Raw genomic sequence first — 20,548 nt, 5'->3', positions numbered from 1 at the left:
ACATTTATATGGGCCTGGAAGATTTTTTAGAGCAAAGGGTTGTAAGGCACTACCGACCTGTTGTCAATTTCTATCACTTGGAGTGATGATCCAACACGCATTTTGAGCTTTGCTATGAAGCTACCATCCCCTGGCTTTCTTCTTCGGTAGACTGGATATCCATCTTGTCCTGTTTGGGTTTCTTGGACCAGGGATCGTGGGTAATGCTTTGAACACCTGCAATCAATCATACAGGGAGAATTTTTGTTCAGACTCCCACACGGACCATGGATCATGGTTTTTGTGATGGTGTCAAACAGCAATGGGTCAATCTGAGGGTCTGGCAATTCGGTACTGATGATATTATCAATTTCGGTAGGCTGTATTTTTTGCTTCAGCCAAATCAAGATGTGGGCATGAGGAAGGCCTCTGTTTTGCCATTCAACTGAATACATCCAGCACTGCGTCTCACCATAAATATGTGATTTTGTGATGAGATTAGTCATTTTTGAAAGTTTCTGTTTGAAAACCCGAGCAATAATGTCATGGCGATTGACTGTTTTTAGGCCCGGCAACAGGTGCCCTCCAATTTCCTCCCAGGCAGGATTGCAAGTAAAGGTGATGAAAAGATCTGGACAGCCATACTTTCTCACATAAGTCATTGCATCCTGTGTGTATTCATGCATGTGTTGTGGGCTTCCAGTGACAGTTGATGGAAGAATAACCATTTTCCCCAACTCTTTTGGATCAGCATCATTTGCAACAGCATCTCTAAGGTGAATATATTCCTCTGCCCTGAGCTTCTTTTGGTTTAGTCGGATATATAAAAGACGTTCACTCTCAATCTTTGCATACATGTCAACAATAAATTGGTGGAAGAGGTGTTTGCACTCAAGATGCGATTTTCCTCTCCAAATCTTGTCATGATCCTATCTGCATAGAAGTCGATGGCAGACACTTTTTTTCCTGAAGGGTTGCCTGTTGTAGGATCTGTCTGAGGTATTCCAAAGTGATAGCCATCCTGTCCCTGCCAAAAGATGATTGGATATTGCAGAGCATCATAGGACCTGTGAGTTTCTGCTACTCGTTGCAAACTATTGTTCTTTTTCTGAAGCACAATGTCACAGCTTTGAAAATCATTACCTACAATCAAGATGGCTACCTCATCAATTGTGGGAGCATTGAAATGTCGCTGATGTTTACTTTGTGGTGTTTTGTCAGCTCGAATGACAACCTTGTAATCGTCATTTGGCATGCATTCAAGTGCAGTCTTGAAAAGTTGAACATATAGATTGTTGGAGTGAAGGAACTGCTGCAAAATAATGACAATATCAAGGCGAGTGTTAGGAATTAAAGAGCATCTCCACTGAGCCTCTGCATTTCCCATAAAGAAGAGTTGAAGAAATTGAGGTTCTTCTCCTTGTAATGGAAGCAGTGAGCCAATTGAGTGGTAAACCTGTCATTGAACTTTAAATGTTGGCATAAATCCTGTTGTAAACATTTCTTTTGTTGCAGCAAATGATGTCATTTGGAAGCAGGAATTGTACTTCCTAATGTTGTCCAAGAAATGCTTTGATATTGTACTGGTACCTGTCATCAGAGACTTTAGGGGATCTAGTGGTGACAGGAGAGGTGGAAGTTTTATCTTGCCATTTGCACAGCATAAACCTGGCGGTTCATCTTTCCATTTCAGGGCACTGCAGTACATACAGACAACATCCATTTTTCCTATCTGAACTTTAAGATTATCCTGATAGTTTATGTCTGACTGGTATCAAAAGGCGGCATGTTTCAAATCTCCAACCATTTCCTGTGCCCTGGTGGAAGAAATAGCAATTCTCTTAGTGGCAAGTCGGCCTTCTCACTGCTGAGATGACTCATTGGCCCTTGAGGAAGAAACTCTTCTTCTCTTATCTGCAAGCCTCGGTTCCCTCTCCTCAGAAAGTTCATTGGCTCTTGAGGAAGCAGTTCTTGTTTTCATGTCTGCAAGCCTCGCTTCCCTGTCCTCAGAAAGTTCATTGGCTCTTGAGGAAGCAGCTCTTGTTTTCATGTCTGCAAGCCTCGCTTCCCTGTCCTCAGAAAGTTCATTGGCTCTTGAGGAAGCAGCTCTTGTTTTCATGTCTGCAAGCCTCGCTTCCCTCTCCTCAGAAAGTTCATTAGCCCTTCAGGAAGCAGCTCTTGTTCTCTTGTCTGCAAGCCTCGCTTACCTCTGCTCAGAAAGTTCATTGGCTCTTGAGGAAGCAGCTGCTGTTCTCATGTGTGTCAGCCTTGTTTCTCGGTCTTCACATTTTTCATTGGCCCATAATGCAGCTTTTCTTTTCGCATCAGCTGACATTCGAGCCATGAAATTCCTTTTCTTATGAGGCATTATTGTGGTAAAAATAGTCTGTAACTGGCAGTTTCTATATCCTCTCACATAGAAGTAATGTGACTGACATCAGCCTTTCCACCAACACACCCTAGCTGACATCTTATTACCTTACACAAGCTTTGTTATACTGAGAATGTCCTTTGTTGCCTATATTAACCAATCACAGCTCAGATTAATTAACTGTAGCAAAATAGAAGCTGAACTGTGATTGGTTGCTATTGGCAGCCTGATAAATCTTTGTGAGATGAGTTTTGTGTGTGCTGAGGGTGGTATATGTGTTCAACCACGTGGTAGTGTGTGGCGCATTTTGTGTGTGTGTTCATATCCCGGTGTGTGGTGAGTATGAGTATCCCATGTCGGGGCCCCACCTTAGCAACTGTATGGTATATACTCTTTGGCGCCATCACTCTCATTCTTTAATTCTCTCTTGTTCACATGTGGCAGCTGTCAATTTGCCTCCAACACTTTTCCTTTCACTTTTTCCCCATTATGTAGATAGGGGCAAAATTGCTTGGTGAATTGGATCGCACGGGGTTAAAATTTTTCCTCACAACATAGCCTATGACACTCTCGGGGTCCTGATGTGTGACTGCACAAAATTTTGTGGCTGTAGTTGCGACGGTGCAGATGCCAATCCCGGACATACACACATATATACATACAAACATACGCACACACACATTCAGCTTTATATATTAGATGGTTTCCCATTCTGTTATGTGCTGCCCCCATCCTGGTATTTGTGCTCCCCAATCCTGTTCCCCATCCTATTATGTGCTGCCCTCATCCCTATTCTGGTATGCATGGTACCCCTCACCCTCAATCCTGGTACACATGGCACCCCTCACCCTCAATCCTGGTACGCATGGCACCCCTCACCCTCAATCCTGGTATGCATGGCATCTCTCACCCTCAATCCTGGTACGCATGGCACCCCTCACCCTCAATCCTGGTATGCATGGCACCCCTCAAACCCAATCCTGGTATGCATGGCACCCTCACTCTCAATCCTGGTATGCATGGTACCCCTCATCCCTATCCTGGTATACATGGTACCCCTCATCCCTATCCTGGCATGCATGGCCCATCATCCGAATCCTGGTATGCATGGCTCCCCTCATTCCTCAATAGTGGTATGCATGGTACCCCTCACCCCTGGTATGCATGGTACCCCTCACCCCTCAATCCTGGTATGCATGGCACCCCTCTTCCCCCAATCCTGGTATGCATGGCACCCCCCATCCCCAATCCTGGTATGCATGGTACCCCACCATCTCCAATCCTGGTATGCATGGCACCCTGCATCCCCCAATCCTGGTATGTAGGGTACCCAATCCCTCATCCTGTTATGCATGGCTTTCTCATCCCCAATCCTGGTGTGTATGGCGCCCTCATCCCTATCCTGGTATACATGACACTCCTCATCACCCAATCCTGGTATGCGTGTTACCCCTCATCCCCCAATCCTGGTATGTGTGGTACCCCTCATCCCCCAATCCTGGTATGCGTGGTATCCCTCATCCCCCAATCCTGGTATGCGTGGTACCCTCACCCCCAATCCTGGTATGCGTGGTCCCCTCATCCCCCAATCCCTGGTATGTGTGCCCCCCTCATCCCCCAATCCTGGTATGTGTGGCCCCCTCATCCCCCAATCCTGGTATGTGTGGCCCCCTCATCCCCCAATCCTGGTTTGCATGGTCCCCTCACCCCCAATCCTCGTATGCATGGTCCCCTCACCCCCAATCCTCGTATGCATGGTCCCCTCACCCCCAATCCTGGTATGCATGGTCCACTCATCCCTCAATCCTGGTATGTATGGTACCCCTCATCCCCCAATCCTGGTATGTGTGGCCCCCTCATCCCCCAATCCTCCTGGTATGTGTGGCCCCCTCATCCCCCAATCCTGGCATGTGTGGCTCCCTCATCCCCCAATCCTGGTATGTATGACAGCCCTCCTCCCTTTCATGCTGCACACATACAAAAAAAAATAAACACTTATACTCATCTTTCTTCCCTGTGCTTCAGCGCTGCTGTGTCCTGTTCTGCCGGAGGCCGAGGGAGGAGTGCGGTGCCGGAGCGCCATGCTGTCCGGCGCCATTTTGCTGAAGACACACTGTAAATGTGTCTTCAGTAAAATGGCGTCGGATAGCGCTATGCCCATGCGCCGATTCTGACTCCTTCACTCTGCCCCCGGTCTCCGGCCTGAAGAGAGACGCTGCAGCAACGCTCCTCCCTGTCAGGTAAGTATGTAAGTATGGCGCCGGAGATAGCGGTATGCATTCAGTGTCTACACATACCGTGATCTCTGGCGCCATACACTCCTCTTACCTGTAATGGCTCCAAGCCTTCTTTTATCTGGAGCCAGACTGCGAGTCTATAAATGCTTCAGACAGAGGGACGCTTGGCCGATTATATTATAGATATGCTGATCAGAAGAAAGGGAGAGATCATTTAATGATCTCTAGTACTTCGGTATATTGCACTGGTTTAGATAATCAGTTATTTTAGCTGGCACCGCAGACCTGTCACTGAAAGCTGTGGCATTACAGTCATTGTCTTGATGCTTATATATTGAGACATTTCTGTTTCAGTTAAGTAATAGTGACATAGTATAGTATACATTTAATACTTAAAAAAAATATATATATATATTTATATTTAATACTGAACACTAACAGTTAAAAGAACTGATAAATAAGTTTATTGTAGACAGTCTCCAAGAAAATGACAGATGATTATTGTACAAATAAGTCATACTGCTTGTATTGTGATTTACAAATGATACTATGACATTGAACAATAAAGTAATAACATGATTCAATACAATTGAAGTCATAAAAGCAATTTCAAGCAGCAATTTTTAGAACATATATAGATCAATATCTTATCTTAAGTGTTTCCAATGTTGTTATGAGCAGGCAAATTCTGAAGCACAAATTTTTGAGACAGTTGGATCCACTTAAACTGATTTTGCAGAAATCCATGGGTTTGATGTAAAAAGAAACCCATTCAGATAAATGGAACTGAGTTTCAGATATATCTTCCGCATGTGAATGGACCCAATAGTCATGCTCCTGAAGACAAAACATAAAATGAATAAATACAAATCTAACAGTAAAAACAGTACAATGATGGCACACCCCATCAGACATTATTGGTATGACATTTTCTTTCGCTTAAAAACATTGTTACTAGGCGGAGTACCATATATCTTCATATACAAAGTCAGGCAGAGTGAGTCATCTAATGGAGGCTTTGTGCATTGCTTTTTAGGTTGTGTGCCTTTCTTCTCTATCAGCCCTAAAGCTAGAGTTCCTTTGTATTGTTATTTTCAAATTTGAACTTTTGACTTAAGCCTGCAATTTTTGGAAGGGCATGACTACACGGCAAAATTTACTCTGGACCTTTGAGGCTGGAAAATAGCTCCTAATGCTATATAAAATTCAAACCTCTGTTCAGGTAACCATCTGGGACTTCTAGTGGTTAATCCCAGGCATTTATGAGAATTTAACCCATTAAATTTTAACCTGATTTCTGACCCAGCTTAGCCCTGAGCATTCAAATGCCTTCTGATGTACTGTAGTACTGGGTTTGCAAACCTGTTGCTAACCATAAGGCTATGGTCAATCTATCAGTATTTGGTCAGTATTTTACATCAGTATTTGTAAGCCAAAACCAGGTTAGGAACAGTCAGAGAAAGCTTATAATAGAAACACTTGCACCTCTCTTGCATTTATCACCCACTCCCAGTTTTGGCTTACAAATACTGATGTGAAATACTGACCAAATACTGATAGTGTGACCATAGCCTTAGACTGGTAACTGGTCTTACTCTGTCTTCTGATTCTATGATGTGAGACAACTGCTGCTCCCATAACTTATCTGACTATGATTACGTCTTTCGATGTGTTCTTAACTACGATAGACAAGTAGGTTAGACATCTTTGTTTTTTTCACATTGTTTCTGGTTAATAGTACTTTGCCTTGCTATTTATACAAAGGATTAAATGGGTTGTCCTCTTTCAGCAAACCTTTGCACTCCATCTCAGTAAGGCTGCGTGCACACGATGTGTTTTTCATGCGTTTCCGCAGCGGAATTTCCGCAGCGGAAACGCTTAAAAAACGCATGGTAATCCGCACCCCATGGTCCCCAATGGCATTCCGCAATGTCAATGCACATGCTGCGGATTTTTCCGCAGCGTTTCTGTGCGCTCATAAATCCGCAGCATGTTCATTAATTTTGCGGAAGCGCAGCGGAAGCGCCGCCATTGACTTGCATTGAGACGCATAATATCCGCGTTTGTACAAGCGGATATCATGCATCTCAATGTGCGAATGGTACCCAGTTCTGGAGGAGAGGAGACTCTCATCCAGACCTGGGTACCATTGTACCTGTGCAAAAAAGAAATAAAAAATAAAGTTTATATTCACCTGTCCGGCGGCTTCTCTCTGCTTGCCGGCAGCGCTTCTCCTTCCAGGACCTGAGATGACGTCGCAGTCATGTGACCGCAGGCTGTCTCGCGAGATGCCGGCAACCCGGAAGAAGCCAGGACGAGCGCGACAGCACACGCGGCGGCATTGGGGGCAAGTATAGCTTTATTTTTTTTATTTTTACGGTCACACTGTATAAATCCATGCTGTTTGCATGGATTTATATAGTGTGACCTAGTTGTCAAGCACTTTACAAGTGATGCTATCGCCTGGAAAGTGCTTGTCAGTCCGCATGCGGAAACACATGCGTTAACGCATGTGAATTCGCATGTAAATCCGCATGTATTCTGCAGGAAAAACGCATGCACAATCTGCATGCGTTTTTTCTGCCAGGGAGATGCAGAAATGCTGCAGAAATTTTCTGCTTCATTTCTGCATCGTGGGCACATAGCCTTAGGTGTAGAAAAGCAGATTTCTACTTACCCTCCTAGAGTTCAGTGCTGTGTGTTTTCTGCTGACTCCACCATCTGTTGCTCTGCTGCAGCAATAATGCCAACAGCATTGCAGGCAATTACTGAGCACAGCTGCTTGTGTGGTCTACATCAACAGAGCTCCTGAGCTCAGTGATTGGCTGCAGCGCTGCCAACTAAAAACATTACCACTATAGCCAAGTAACAGAGACCAAGGAAGAGATGAGGACACAGTTTTGAATCTTGAGAAGGTAAGCAAAGCTCTGCTGTTTGTTTAAAAACTAACTGCCTGTGGGTAGGAGTTTGCTGAAAGAGGAAAACCCCTTATACCAAAGTGCTAAGACCCACATAATATTCAAAATTCTTATGGTTGTCTTCTAGGTACAGTCTTTTCTTTCTCTTTTTTTGGGATTATACTGGGTCTAAAAGTTTTACAAAGGCAATGATTTTGTTTTTGATAGGCAACATTACACAAATATCCATAGACTATCATCATGCCTATTAGTCCAGTTCCACACTAAGGCTCACAGTGTATTTTTTTCTGTATCTTTAGACCTCTAATCATAGTGGTAATGAATGCAATGGAGTGTGCCACATATTTTGTTAATCAAACTCGGTATCATAATATGGCCATGGAAACATACAGAGAAAAAGAGAAAAGGTTCTCCATGTGTGTTACCCTCAATATAGGACACAGTGAGCAAAGGATTGTATAGTAAGGAAAATAAGTATTTGATACACTGCCGATTTTGCAAGTTTTCCCACCTACAAAGAATGGAGAGGTCTGTAATTTTTATCGTAGGTACACTGCAACTGTGAGAGACAAAATCTAAAAATAAAAACAAAAAAAATCACATTGTATGATTTTTAAATAATTAAATTGCATTTTATTGCATGAAATAAGTATTTGATCACCTACCAATCAGCAAGAATTCTGGCTCTCACAGACCTGTTAGTTTTTTCTTTAAGAAGCCCTCCTACTCTGCACTCATTACCTGTATTAATGGCACCTGTTTGAACTCGTTACCTGTATAAAAGACACCTGTCCACACACTCAATCAATCACACGCAAGTTCCAGCAGATCCTCGGAAGGAGTACCCTAATATAAAATCTTAAATAAATATATAAGTATACTGTGTATATTATTATTATATTAATATATATTCTATTGTCTAAAAGTATTGTGCTTTTGTTTTTATTATGTATACCCCTTTTCCACATGTAAAGCGAAATTGAATAAATGCCTCTATAATAATAAATAATAATATAAGATTTTTTTTATTATTATTATTTTTAGACAATTTTAAGACATCATACATATAAGCAACATAATTATATTTATATGCAACAAATGGTTCTTTGCTGCAAATTTTACATATGTGACTTGCATAAATTGTTGGTTTTAATTATTTATTGTTTTAAGCTGTGTGAAAGTTTCTTTTCCCCCCTATATAAGGAAGGTGGCTCTGTATAACACACTATACCTGATGAAGGAGTCAACCCTACTTTGAAATGCATGGTATGAATGAATAAAGATCCAGAGAACATGCACCCTTGTCTTAACTCTGGGGCGGCACTCGAGAATCACCGTTCTTTTTCCTGTTTTGGTGTGCTTTACTAGACTGACTTGTCTCTCCATATGGATGTGTATAGGAAGAAACCCATCAGTTTAATGGAGCAGGGTGGGGGAAAAGTGGGTCTTTACTCTTCTTGGACTAGCTATTATAGTCGCATGGTCCTCAAAGTATGTTTTCTTTGAAACGCATTTCAGAGTAAATCATACACGGCTGTAATAATGGAGATAGTCTCTGATTTATGCTGCCTTTGGTTTGATCTTCATGAATTAGCTAACAGGTTTACTGGCCACTGTGGGGGTCACTGGCCACTGTGGTGGTCTCACTGACATTGATTAGTCTTTCACTATTTTATAAGTTTTTAATTTTTTTTAATACATAATCAAACAATCCCTTTAACATGTTTTTACTGCAAGAATCTTATAGAAAAAAAAGAGAACTGCAAAACTGCGCAAAATATTTAGCAATCTTTAGCAATGTAATGCATTGACTAACCTGTTTTTGATTCATTTTAATTGTTGCTAAAAACAACCTGGAACATTTTTGTGATTAGTACTTTCTTTCAACTCTGGTTAAATATTTACAGTTCATAGACAGATTGAGATTATTTTTTTTGCAAAATGTTCTTTAAAATTCATTAATTCACCTAGTTATACATTCATGTGATTTCATTTTGTTTAAAGTTTATTTAAATTAGTGAGAATGATGAAGTAAACATATTTAGGTCATGTTTTTCTGTGATTGCAAAGCTGCAAAATATTCCTCCCATAAAATGACCTACATTTTTATTCCTGTTAAAATATTATTGGTGAAAATATAACTCCTGACTAGTGATGAGCGAGCATGCTCGTTACTCGAGATTTACGAACATGTTTCAGTCACTCCATGCTCATGATTTGCGACTGTTTAACAGCTTTAATACATGTGAGTAATGCCTGTTTCTTAGGCATTCCTCACATGTATTAAAGCTGTCAAACAGTTGCAAATCATGAGCATGGAGTGACTGAAACATAACACCCGAGCACGCAAAAGATACTCAGCAAGCACCCGAGCATGCTCACAGAAAGGGTTAACAGAACATACTCGCTCATCACTACTCTTGACCACTGTGAATCTGTGACTTTTAGAATTGCTACTTCCAACAGGTGGCACGAAAGACCCTGTTTTTTTTGCTTTGCAAGCAGGCAACTTGCATATTTAATATCCCAGGGGAATATTGCATGGCCTATAAGTCTCCCTATACCAACTTGGCAATATCCACAATGAGAAACTTTATCCCTTTAACCCCCTGTCAAAGGCCTCTCACCCAGCCAACTAGCTCTCCTACTTTACCCTTGATGGGTGGGTGGAAAAAACGCTGAAACATGTGTCTACAAATTGAGATTTTTGTTTGATTTTATATCCTGAGTCATGTGACCACAATTTTTATAGGGTCGCTATAGACATTTATGATTACTATTTCCAATAGGTGGTACCAGAAACACTGCTCTCTTCCTCTATGAAGAGACAATTTGCATATTTAACTTTCCATAGAAACGTTGCATGGCCTATAAATCTCCATATACCAACTTGAAGCTCTCTTCAATGAGAATCTGTATCACTTTATCAATTATATTATAAATTGCTTAATTGGTATGTTTTTATTGTGTAGAGAAAGCGGGCACTAGCTATGTGTAAAATGATTTAGCAGGTAAACTTGACTTAACTGTTCATTTGCATGGTAAGGGGAAGAATATGTATTTTTAAGTTATTTAAATTAACTATTATAAACTTTTTAAATTATATTTCTTTTTGTTTCAGTTGTATATATAGAGAGAGAAGGAAAACTTGAAAAATTGCAAGTCAAATCCATACCAAAACGTAAGACAATTCAAGAACATGGCTGATTGCTCATTTAATAGTATTCCTTTTAACATTTTAAGAAATGTATGCAATGTTAAGCATATAAAAGAATGCATATTTCACAATGAATGATTGTTGAAGTGAAGACCTTTTATGAAGCCATTACAGTGCTTTAGAGAAATCCATTATGAGCTCTGTTCCCTGACACATTGCTATGATCTAAAGTGATCCCACTCCCTTTATAAATTGGAGTGATGCTAATAATACACTCATAAGATTGCACTGAGATAATTTTTCCCAGCTCTTTTTCTGCTTTTTTCCTAGCCCAATAAAATTATTAACAGAAGAGATACCTTAAAAACAAAATAGGTCAAAGGAGATGTCCCCTTTGGTTCACCAATGATGAGTTGATCAAAGGTGTTCTGCACAATATTGAGCTATAGTCTGTCAAGAATCCGCGAGCAAGTGCCGCCAACAGTTCTCTTGACTGAGAACTCTTGAAAAGGGTATTTAAAATTAGTTTTATAAAACTTTCACTGTAAAGTAATAATAACCCCTTCGCAACCTTGGGTTTTTCCATTTTTGTGTTTTTGTTTTTAGCCCCCCTTCTTCCCAGAGCCATAACTTTTTTATATTTTGGTCAATATGGCCATGTGAGGGCTTTTTTTCATGGGGCGAGTTGTACTTTTGAATTACACCTTTGGTTTTACCATATAGTGTACCGGAAAAAGGGAAAAAAATTCAAAGTGCGGTGAAATTGCAAAAAAAAGTGCAATTCCGCAATTGTTTTTTATATTTTTTTTACTATGTTCCCTAAATGCAAAAACTGACCTACCATTATGATTCCCCAGGTCATTAAGAGTTTGTAGATACCAAACATGTATAGGCTCTTTTTTTAAGTTGTGAAAAAAAAAATCCAAAGTTTGCAAAAAAATAAAAATGTCGCCATTTTCCAAGGCCACTAGCATCTCCATTTTTCGTAATCTGGGGCTGGGTGAGGGCTTACCATAAAAACATAGTTCTGGCATTTTGAGTTTTTTTTCTCGTTACACCATTTACTGATTGGATTAATTTTTTAAATATTTTTAAAAGCATTTTTGTCTACTTTTAACTTGCTTCCATAGTGTCCATGAGAGACTAGAAGTTGCGACCATTCAATCGCCTGTGCTACACGCAGCAGGGCTTCAGCCCTGCTATGTGTAGCTAAAGTGCTCACTTCCTATTAGCACCGACCGCTGTGTGGCGCTCAGCATTCCGGCAATGGCAACTGCATGGGTCTCCTGCAGATCCTAGGTTGTTATGCCAACCCATCCGGGACCCGCAGTCATATGACAGGGGTGCCGATGGGCGGGACTAGTGATGTCCTTCTGCCGTGGCCATGTTAAATGCTGCTGTCAGAGATTGACAGCAGCATTTAACATGTTAAAAGCTGTGGGTGGATCGTGATCAGATGAGCTGTCATGTGCCCAAAAACATGCAGGCTCATCATCGGAGCCTGTATGGGGTGCAAGGATATGACCTTGAATGTACTCATACATCATACGTCCAAGGTCGTAAAAGGATTAAACGAATAATTAATTAGAAAAGACCTGTTACCAACTCAACAGTGGCCAGTTTTTGCTCTTTTCTGATTCCGGCAGCTCCAATGAGAATTTTTCTTTTTTTTTTAACCTGCCACACAGTTCAAGAGATAAAAGACCTTTCTTTGAGTACTGATTTACACTCCAACAAGGCTCCACCACATTTGGGTTTGCAGCCCAATTTTCAGAGCCATGTTGTTGTTACATCCATTTGGCAACCCAGGAGATGTTTGTGTGCAAAATGTCTTGGCTTTAATATATTTATTGATAAAAAATGCCAAAACATCTTGCACACAAAACATTTCCTAGGCAGAAAAGAGAAAGGATTAAGCAACAACGTGTTGCTGAAAATTGAGCCTCAAAAAACAAAATTGATCATTTGTTCTGTACTCTGTTTCTTTTGTAGTTTTATATATACATTATATAGTTCTGTGGGTGTGAGCGTGTGTGTTTGAGATGGTGCATTGTGGGGTGAGGGGTGGTGGTCTGGCTGAGCTAAACATAACACACGTGATCACTGGCGCTAGACCTAAGCATGAACCTTAACCGGTTCCCGACCGCCCACTGTACATAAACGTCCGCGCTGCCTGGGCTCTGTGCAGCGCGGACGTTTAAAAACGGTGGGTGGTCTCACAGCGCTCAGGACCCCCAGGGTCCTGCAAGCGCTGCGATTCCGGTGCAGAGCATTAGCTCTGACAGGGAACATCATCGGGACCTGATTGGATCAGGTCCCAGTGATGTTAACCCTTTGCTGTCTTCTATATGCTGCGATCTATAGTGATCGCGGCATATAGGAGACAGCAGGAGGAGAGGGGGTCGTCTTACTTACCTCCGAAGACCTCCGATTCCTTCCAGGACCTGGGGTTGCTATGGCAGCTGGAGGTCACATGACTGCCTCCAGCTCTGCCATATATGGTGTCCTGTCTGGCTCAGCCTGCAAGCTGAGCCAGACAGGAGACTCTGACTGAAACAGGGAAGATCTCATGTAATGTAATGTAATATATGTCTATTACATTACATGAGATCAGTGATCAGAAAAATAAAAATTAATGTCCCATACAGGGACTAAGTAAAAATGTAAAAAAAAAGTTTTTAAACTGTTAAAAAAAAAAAAATCACAAAATAAATAAATAAAATATTAAACCAATAAATCCGTATATTTTTACAAAACCAAAAAAAGCACACGTTTGGTATCGCCGCGTCCAAAACAACCCGAGCTATAAAACTGTCACACTAATTAACTCCTTCTGTTTTCACCGTAATAAAAATAAATAAAAAACGGAGCAAAAAAATATGCTTTTTCATTATATCGCCAAACAAAAAGTGGAAAAAAATGCGATCAAAAAGCAAAACAGAAATAAAAATGGTACCGCTGAAAACGTCATTTTGTTCCGCAAAAAACAAGCCACCATACAGATCCATCAGTCGAAAAATAAAAAAGTTATAGTGCTCAGAATAAAGCAATGCAAAAAAAATATTTTTTTCTATAAATTTGTTTTATTGTGTAAAAGCGCCAAAACATAAAAAAATATACAGTAAGTGTATCACTGTAAATGTACTGACCCGAAGAATAACGCTGCCTGATCACTTTTACCACACGCAGAACGGCATAAAAAAAAACCTCAAAGAACAATTCCTGAATTGGTTTTTGTTAATTTTACCTCCCAAAAAACGGAATAGAAAGCGATCAAAAAATGTCACGTACTCAAAAATGGTACCAATAAAAATGTCAACTCGTCCCGCAAAAAGCAAGCCATCACATGACTGTCAGCTGAAATATGGAAAAATTATAGCTCTCAAAATATGGTGATGCAAAAACCAGATTTTGCAAAAAAAAGCGTCTTTTAGTGTGTGACAGCTGTCAGTCATAAAAACCCGATATAAATCTGGTATCTCTGTAATCGCACCGACCCGAAGAATAAAGTAATCTCATCACTTATACCGCACGAGGAGCGGTGTAAATAATAAATAAAACCAATTCTTCACCTGCTACTGATTTGTTTATTATGTCTCCGAAAGATCGCAGTAAGGCTCTGCTCACATTTATCCTGCGCTCTGCGCTGAGCACTTACACCAGAGTTTCCGTGTAAATCTCTGAAATACGTGATTCAGCCAGAACCCATGACGGAAGATTCCCTGTAATGAGGCATATATAGACCACTGTGGACGCCGTCTAGCCTGTGATCCCACGGTGTCATTTGTTTTAGGCGTGCATAAAAGTGCGGTTGGCCAGTTTTGTACACTTCTGAAAAAAAAGACACCGCTAAACAGAGGCCAGACGGAGTCCAGAGTAACTCTGCTGCCTCATTACAGTGAATGGATCCCGCAGGGGTTTCATCTGAATTATATCACTTGGAAATTTAGATGGAAACCCCGATGTAAGTGCTCAGCCTAGAGCGCTGGATAAATGTTACATAAAATGTTCCCAATAAAAGCTTCAACTCAGTCCTCAAAAAAAGCTAGTCCCCACTCAGGTCTGTCATCTGTTAAAAATATAAGGGACTTCCAAGTTACTGCTAGCAGAAAGGCTCTGAAAAAGCGAAATGGCCCTTGCCCCCCAAAAGAAATTCATAAAATTTTGCGCTCCCAAATCCATATGCCTATTCTACAATAATTTGTTCTCCAATTGTCAAATAGCACTCCGTCCCCCCCAGATCTCGCCGTATGGCTGAGCGGTACGATACAGCCACATATGGGGTATTGCCACTTTTAGAAGAAATTGTGTGACACATTTCAGCACCATTTTTACCCATTGCCCTGTGTGAAAATGAAAAATCTGAGGGTAAAACATTTTTTTGTTGTAAAAATATAATTATGCTTTTTTCACTGCCCAATGGTATAAATTTAAAAATTAAAAAATACTCACTACTTGCCTAGATGAATTCCTTGAGAGGTGTAGTTTACAAAATGGGGTCACTGGTGGGGGTTTCTGCTGTTTCGGCATGTCAGCGACTCTTCACATGTGACATGGTGTCTGCCACCTATCCCAGCCAACATAGCGCTCCTTTCTCTTCCGAACCCTGCCGTACACCAAAGCAGTGGTTTTTCCCCACATATGGGGTATCGGCGTACTCAGGAGAAATTGCACAACAAATTTCATGGTGCAATTTATCCTATTACCCTTATGATAATGCAAAATTAAGGGATGAAAAACGGTTTTGTGGGAAAAATTAGAAAATTTTATTTTTACAGCTCAATATTATAATTTTCTGTGAAGCACCTTGGGGTTCAAGGTGCTCACCACACATCTAGATAAGTTCCCTAAGGGGTCTAGTTTCCAAAATGGTGTCACTTGTGGGAGGTTTCCACTGTTTAGGCACATCAGGGGCTCCCCAAATGCAACATGGCGTCCAAACAAATTTTACATTCAAAAAGTCAAATGGCGCTCTTTCCCTTTCAAACCCTGCCGTGCGCCCAAACAGTGGTTTGCCTCCACATATGGGGTATCAGCGTGTTCAGGAGAAATAGCACAACAAATTTCATGGTGCAATTTTTCCTATTACCCTTATGATAATGCAAAATTAAGGGATGAAAAAACGTTTTTGTGGGAAAAATGTGAAAATGTTATTTTTACAGCTCAATATTATAAACTTCTGTGAAGCACCTTGGGGTTCAAGGTGCTCACCACACATCTAGATAAGTTCCCTAAGGGGTCTAGTTTCCAAAATGGTGTCACTTGTGGGGGGTTTCCACTGTTTAGGCACTTCAGGAGCTCTCCAAACGCAACATGGCGTCCGCTAATTATTCAGACAAATTTTACATTCAAAAAGTCAAATGGTGCTCCTTCCCTTTCAAACCCTGCAGTGCGCCCAAACAGTGGTTTTCCCTCACATACGGGGTATCAGCACACTCAAGAGAAATTGCACAAAAAAATTTGGGGTCCATTTTTTCCTGTTACCCCTGTGAAAATAGAAAAAATTGGGTCTAAAGTAACATTTTTGTGAAAAAAGTTAAATGTTAATTTTTTTCTTCCACATTCTAAAAATTCCTGTGAAGCACCTGAAGGGTTAATAAAGTTCTTGAATGTGGTTTTGAGTACCTTGAGGGGTGTAGTTTTTAGAATGGTGTCACGTTTTGGTATTTTCTGTCATAAAGACCCTTCAAAGTGACTTCAAATATGATGTGGTCACTAAAAAAATGTTTTTGTAAATTTTGTTGGAAAAATGGGAAATCGCTGGTCAAATTTTAACCCTTATAGCTCCCTAACAAAAAAATATTTTGGTTCCAAAGTTGTGCTGATGTAAAGTAGACATGTGGGAAATGTTATTTATTAACTATTTTGTGTGACACATCTCTCTGATTTAAGGGCATGAAAATTCAAAGTTAGAAAATTGCAAAATTTTCAAAATTTTCGCCAAATTTCTGATTTTTTCACAAATAAACGTAAGTTATATCGAAGAAATTTTACCAGTATCATGAAGTACAATATGTCACGAAAAAACAATCTCAGAATCAGGGGAATACATTGAAGCATTCCAGAGTAATTACTTCATAAAATGACAGTGGTCAGAATTGAAAAAATTGGCCCGGTCACGAAGGCATAAACAGGCTCTGGTGCGAAGTGGTTAAATTCAGTCCGCTGTAGGTAAAAATCTATACAATATCTTACAAAAAATAAAAACAAAGAAAGTAAAACCTATAAGAAAACTAAAGGTCCGAAAAGGGACAATTCTCCAACTGAAAAGATCTCTGCAGGTTGAAACTTAACCAAACTAAACGATACAAACTGTTAGTTCAAGTTTTATTTTTCTTAATTTTGGAAGATAGATTTGTTTAAGATAAAGTTATAAATTATTTTATTATCAGTATATTATTATGAGAATTAATGCTTGCTTAGTTCATGCAAGACATAGACATGTTGACAGTTAACCCTTTTAGTTGTAAGCTTTAATTTTGCATTTTTCAGTTCTTCATACAGAAAGGCCAATAAAAGAAGAACAAGCTGAAAAGCCAAAACACAAAGGTATGTATATCAATATAAGATAACATTTTGTAAATGTCAATGAGAAGGATTTCTTCCTGTCTGCCTTTGGCTTTATCCATATGTAAATATCACATAGAGGTATGTCTCACAGGACTAGCTATAGAGAGGAATTTCCTGATTTCATAATGTCAGCTCTACATAAACTAATGCCAAGCAAATTAATTTTCCTTTGAAATGAACTTGGGAATGAAATGTCAATCTTGGATACTTTGAAGTGATTGCTATATCATTTAAAGGTATAATTTCTGCAAGAACTACATATATACAGTATGTGTGTGTGTGTGTCTGACTGATCAAATCCTAGAATGAACTATGCTAAAACAACCAATAAAACAACAGAATTACTTTTGTTTCTACTCAATCCCCCACAAAAATAATAGCAGTTAATTCATAATTGAGGTGTACCCAAAATGGGTCAGTTATGATTCATCCAGCAAAATCAAATGCATATTCAGAATTCATCGACTTATTTCCATTCAATTATTATATATGGATATTATTATCCAAAAATAGTAAAACACAAGAAAAAGTTAACATATTTAGTATTTTTTTTAACTTTCCATCCCGCTAGTATAATTAAAGTAATGGTCTACTGTATACTGAACAATTTCCTGATAAATATATAAAATGCAAAGACAAATGTTTTTTTTCATTCATATCTTTAAAATGTAGGAAATACAAATCAATTAATAAATGAAATGTACTCCAAAATGGAGCCAATAAAATACATCTCATCTCTCAAAAAACAAATCCTTATATGGATAAAAGAATGCAAAACTAAAAAGGTTAAGAATGGTGGCTCAGTGGTTAGCACTGTTGCTTTGCAGGGTTGGGGTCCTGGGTTTAAACCCAATTAAGGGCAACATCTGGAAAGAGTTTGTATCTTCTCGGCATGTTTGCGTGGGTTTCCTCCGGGTTCTCCAGCTTGCTTCCACACCCCAGCAACATAAAAACACAATATATGAAAAACACTGTGGAATTTGTCATTAGGGCTTTTCTGAGAGTAGCATGATCTAAGGGCAGAGTCCCTGATTCTAGCGATGTGTCACTTACTTTACTGGTTGCTGCTGTTTTGATAAAATCAGATTTCTCTGTTGCAGATCTACCAGCTCTCTGAATGCTGAGCTCAGTATAACCTCACCCACATCACTGATTGGCAGATTTCTGCTTGCACTGTCCATAGGCAGAAAACTGCCAATCAGTGGTGGGGGCATGTTTGGACTAAATGGCAGCAAGTTTGCTAGTTCACTAGTGATAATTTTCTGCTGATAAAACTGATTTTATCACAACTACAGCAAGCAGCCCAGTGGGTGACTTATTGTTGGAATCAGGGTCTGGGTTTCTACATCATACTGCTCATAGATGAGGGGGCAAAAATCTGGTGACAAATTCCCTCTAGGGTCCCTAATTTGGTCACATGAAAGTTTGAAACATAAAGCATATACGGTAGAAGATATTTCTCACTGCTCCTGGAATTCTATTGGAAAAGGTGGTTCAACAGTAGAGGCCATTCAGTCTTAGGTTTATCTTTGGGGAAGACAATATGCTAATGACATCTGAAAGTATAAAACACCTACTGTGCACCTTAACTACTTAGTGTTTCTATTCATTGATATCAGCAGGCTGACCCTGGTAATTGCTGCGATAAAAATATTTTATGTTATGTACTTACCAGAATTGAATCAACTATTTCTAATAGAGAGAAGCGAGGCATGTTTCCAAACTCCATCTTACTGGAAATGGATGATGTTCCGCATCCTGGATTAGGGATGAGAAAATGCAGGGTGCTCAATCTATTACAGTGACAGAAGACAGAAAGTTAATGCAGCATGCAGTCTGAACCACACTATCTAATAGACGCCACAATGTTTTTTTTTATCTTCACTTACAATATTATTGGAGATTATAAATAGGCAACAAGTCCACATTTTTCTTGAAATTCAAATTTAAGCACAGATTTATAAATGCTGCGTGTCAGCATTTTGTGCTACCTATTAATATAAGGAATAAATATGTGTTTAGTAAGGGTTGCAAAGTCTAAGCTATTTATTAGGGTTAGACATATAGTTAAATTAAAAATAAAAATATTAAAATATCAATCAAGCAGCAAACATGTACATTACGTTGTTGTTGGCTTTAATACTGCACTATTGTACTTGTATATTGGGAGATTGAAGACCAAGCTCCTGTAATTTAGCAAGAGCAGGTTGGGTCCCTTGTTGTCTGGGATGACAGAAGAGATTAATGTTTCAAGCGGCAGCGGCCTCTGTGACCACTATCATTGCACCCTTGATCAGAGGTCACCCTATGGGCCTGTCCAAGTCTAATTGCCTGTTCTAGGTATTGCAGCCATTGGGGACTGAATGTGGCTATCCTGCAAGAAAAGGGAGGAAACTTATTGCTATAAACAATTTATTTAAATGGTATCCAGAAATGTAAATTGTAGTTTAGCTCCGATCTAACGGGAATTTATTTAAAGCATGAATCATAATTTGTATTTTAGAAATTCAAAGACCTAAGCCTGAAGTAAAAGAAAAACCAGAGAAAAAGGCCCCTGTCAAAGGTAACAAAAGTTTTTTTTGTATCTGGAAGTAATATGATTTTACAGCTGGCAGTGAGCAGGCACTGAAAAAATGAAAGGATAATAAGTACTATAAGCAACAACTATATTCCATACTTTTATACTTTGTTTTTAGAATATTTCTAAAAAAAAATTTATTGCAATGAGCTAGCAAATAAGAATTGCGGCAGATGACCAGTTTCACTGTGTATATTGATGTCTAGATTTGAGATTCCTCAGTAGTTGATACCATCTTTTCAGTTAGCCATTAAAAGGTAACACATTGCAAGCTTTCAAAACTACCTGAGTAGTTTTGTTTGAAAGCTTGCAATTTGTTACCATCTTTTCAGTTAGCCATTAAAAGGTATCAACCACTGAGGACTCTCAAATCTAATTATTTCTCTATCTATTGGCTAACACGGTACAAAGATATATATTTTCCCTGTATCTATAGTGATGTCAGCATCTGAAAATATATTGGGGAATTTTGTTGGGATTATTATTGCATTTATATGACATATTAGACTTGGAATCTAAGTGAGATGACAATGATGATGATTAAGTAGTGGACAAGACCTGTGAACTAGAAAGGGAAACCAATGAGGTCATGCCATCGGAGGAAGAGAGTGTTAGCCTTGGTGAAAAACAATGAAGGTGACATGCGGCTAAAAGATCCTCTGGGGCAGAATCTTCTTGTTCTTCAGTCAGCGCTGGTGATCTCACATTGTTGGTCTAAGAGGACCAACATTGCCTGAA

At 39.7% G+C, this 20,548-nt stretch overlaps 1 protein-coding gene across 50 annotated transcripts in view; it reads left to right on the top strand.

The window, feature by feature from the left end:
* TRDN (triadin) overlaps positions 1-20,548 on the top strand; it is a 1,346,604-nt gene that overhangs the window by 199,029 nt on the left and 1,127,027 nt on the right. For all 50 annotated transcript variants that reach the window (XM_073675989.1, XM_073675970.1, XM_073675994.1 and 47 more), the window contains 3 exons: positions 10,627-10,686; positions 17,155-17,211; positions 19,736-19,795. In XM_073675989.1, the coding sequence (XP_073532090.1) occupies positions 10,627-10,686; positions 17,155-17,211; positions 19,736-19,795 (177 nt within the window). The remainder of the gene's footprint in view (positions 1-10,626; positions 10,687-17,154; positions 17,212-19,735; positions 19,796-20,548) is intronic.

Source organism: Phyllobates terribilis, unplaced genomic scaffold (assembly GCF_046119375.1).
Source record: "Phyllobates terribilis strain yellow unplaced genomic scaffold, ASM4611937v1 Scaffold_3__8_contigs__length_932513732, whole genome shotgun sequence".
Taxonomy (NCBI): domain Eukaryota; kingdom Metazoa; phylum Chordata; class Amphibia; order Anura; family Dendrobatidae; genus Phyllobates; species Phyllobates terribilis.
The sequence above is the reverse complement of the archived record's forward strand: the minus strand, read 5'-3'. Positions and strand labels throughout refer to the sequence as shown.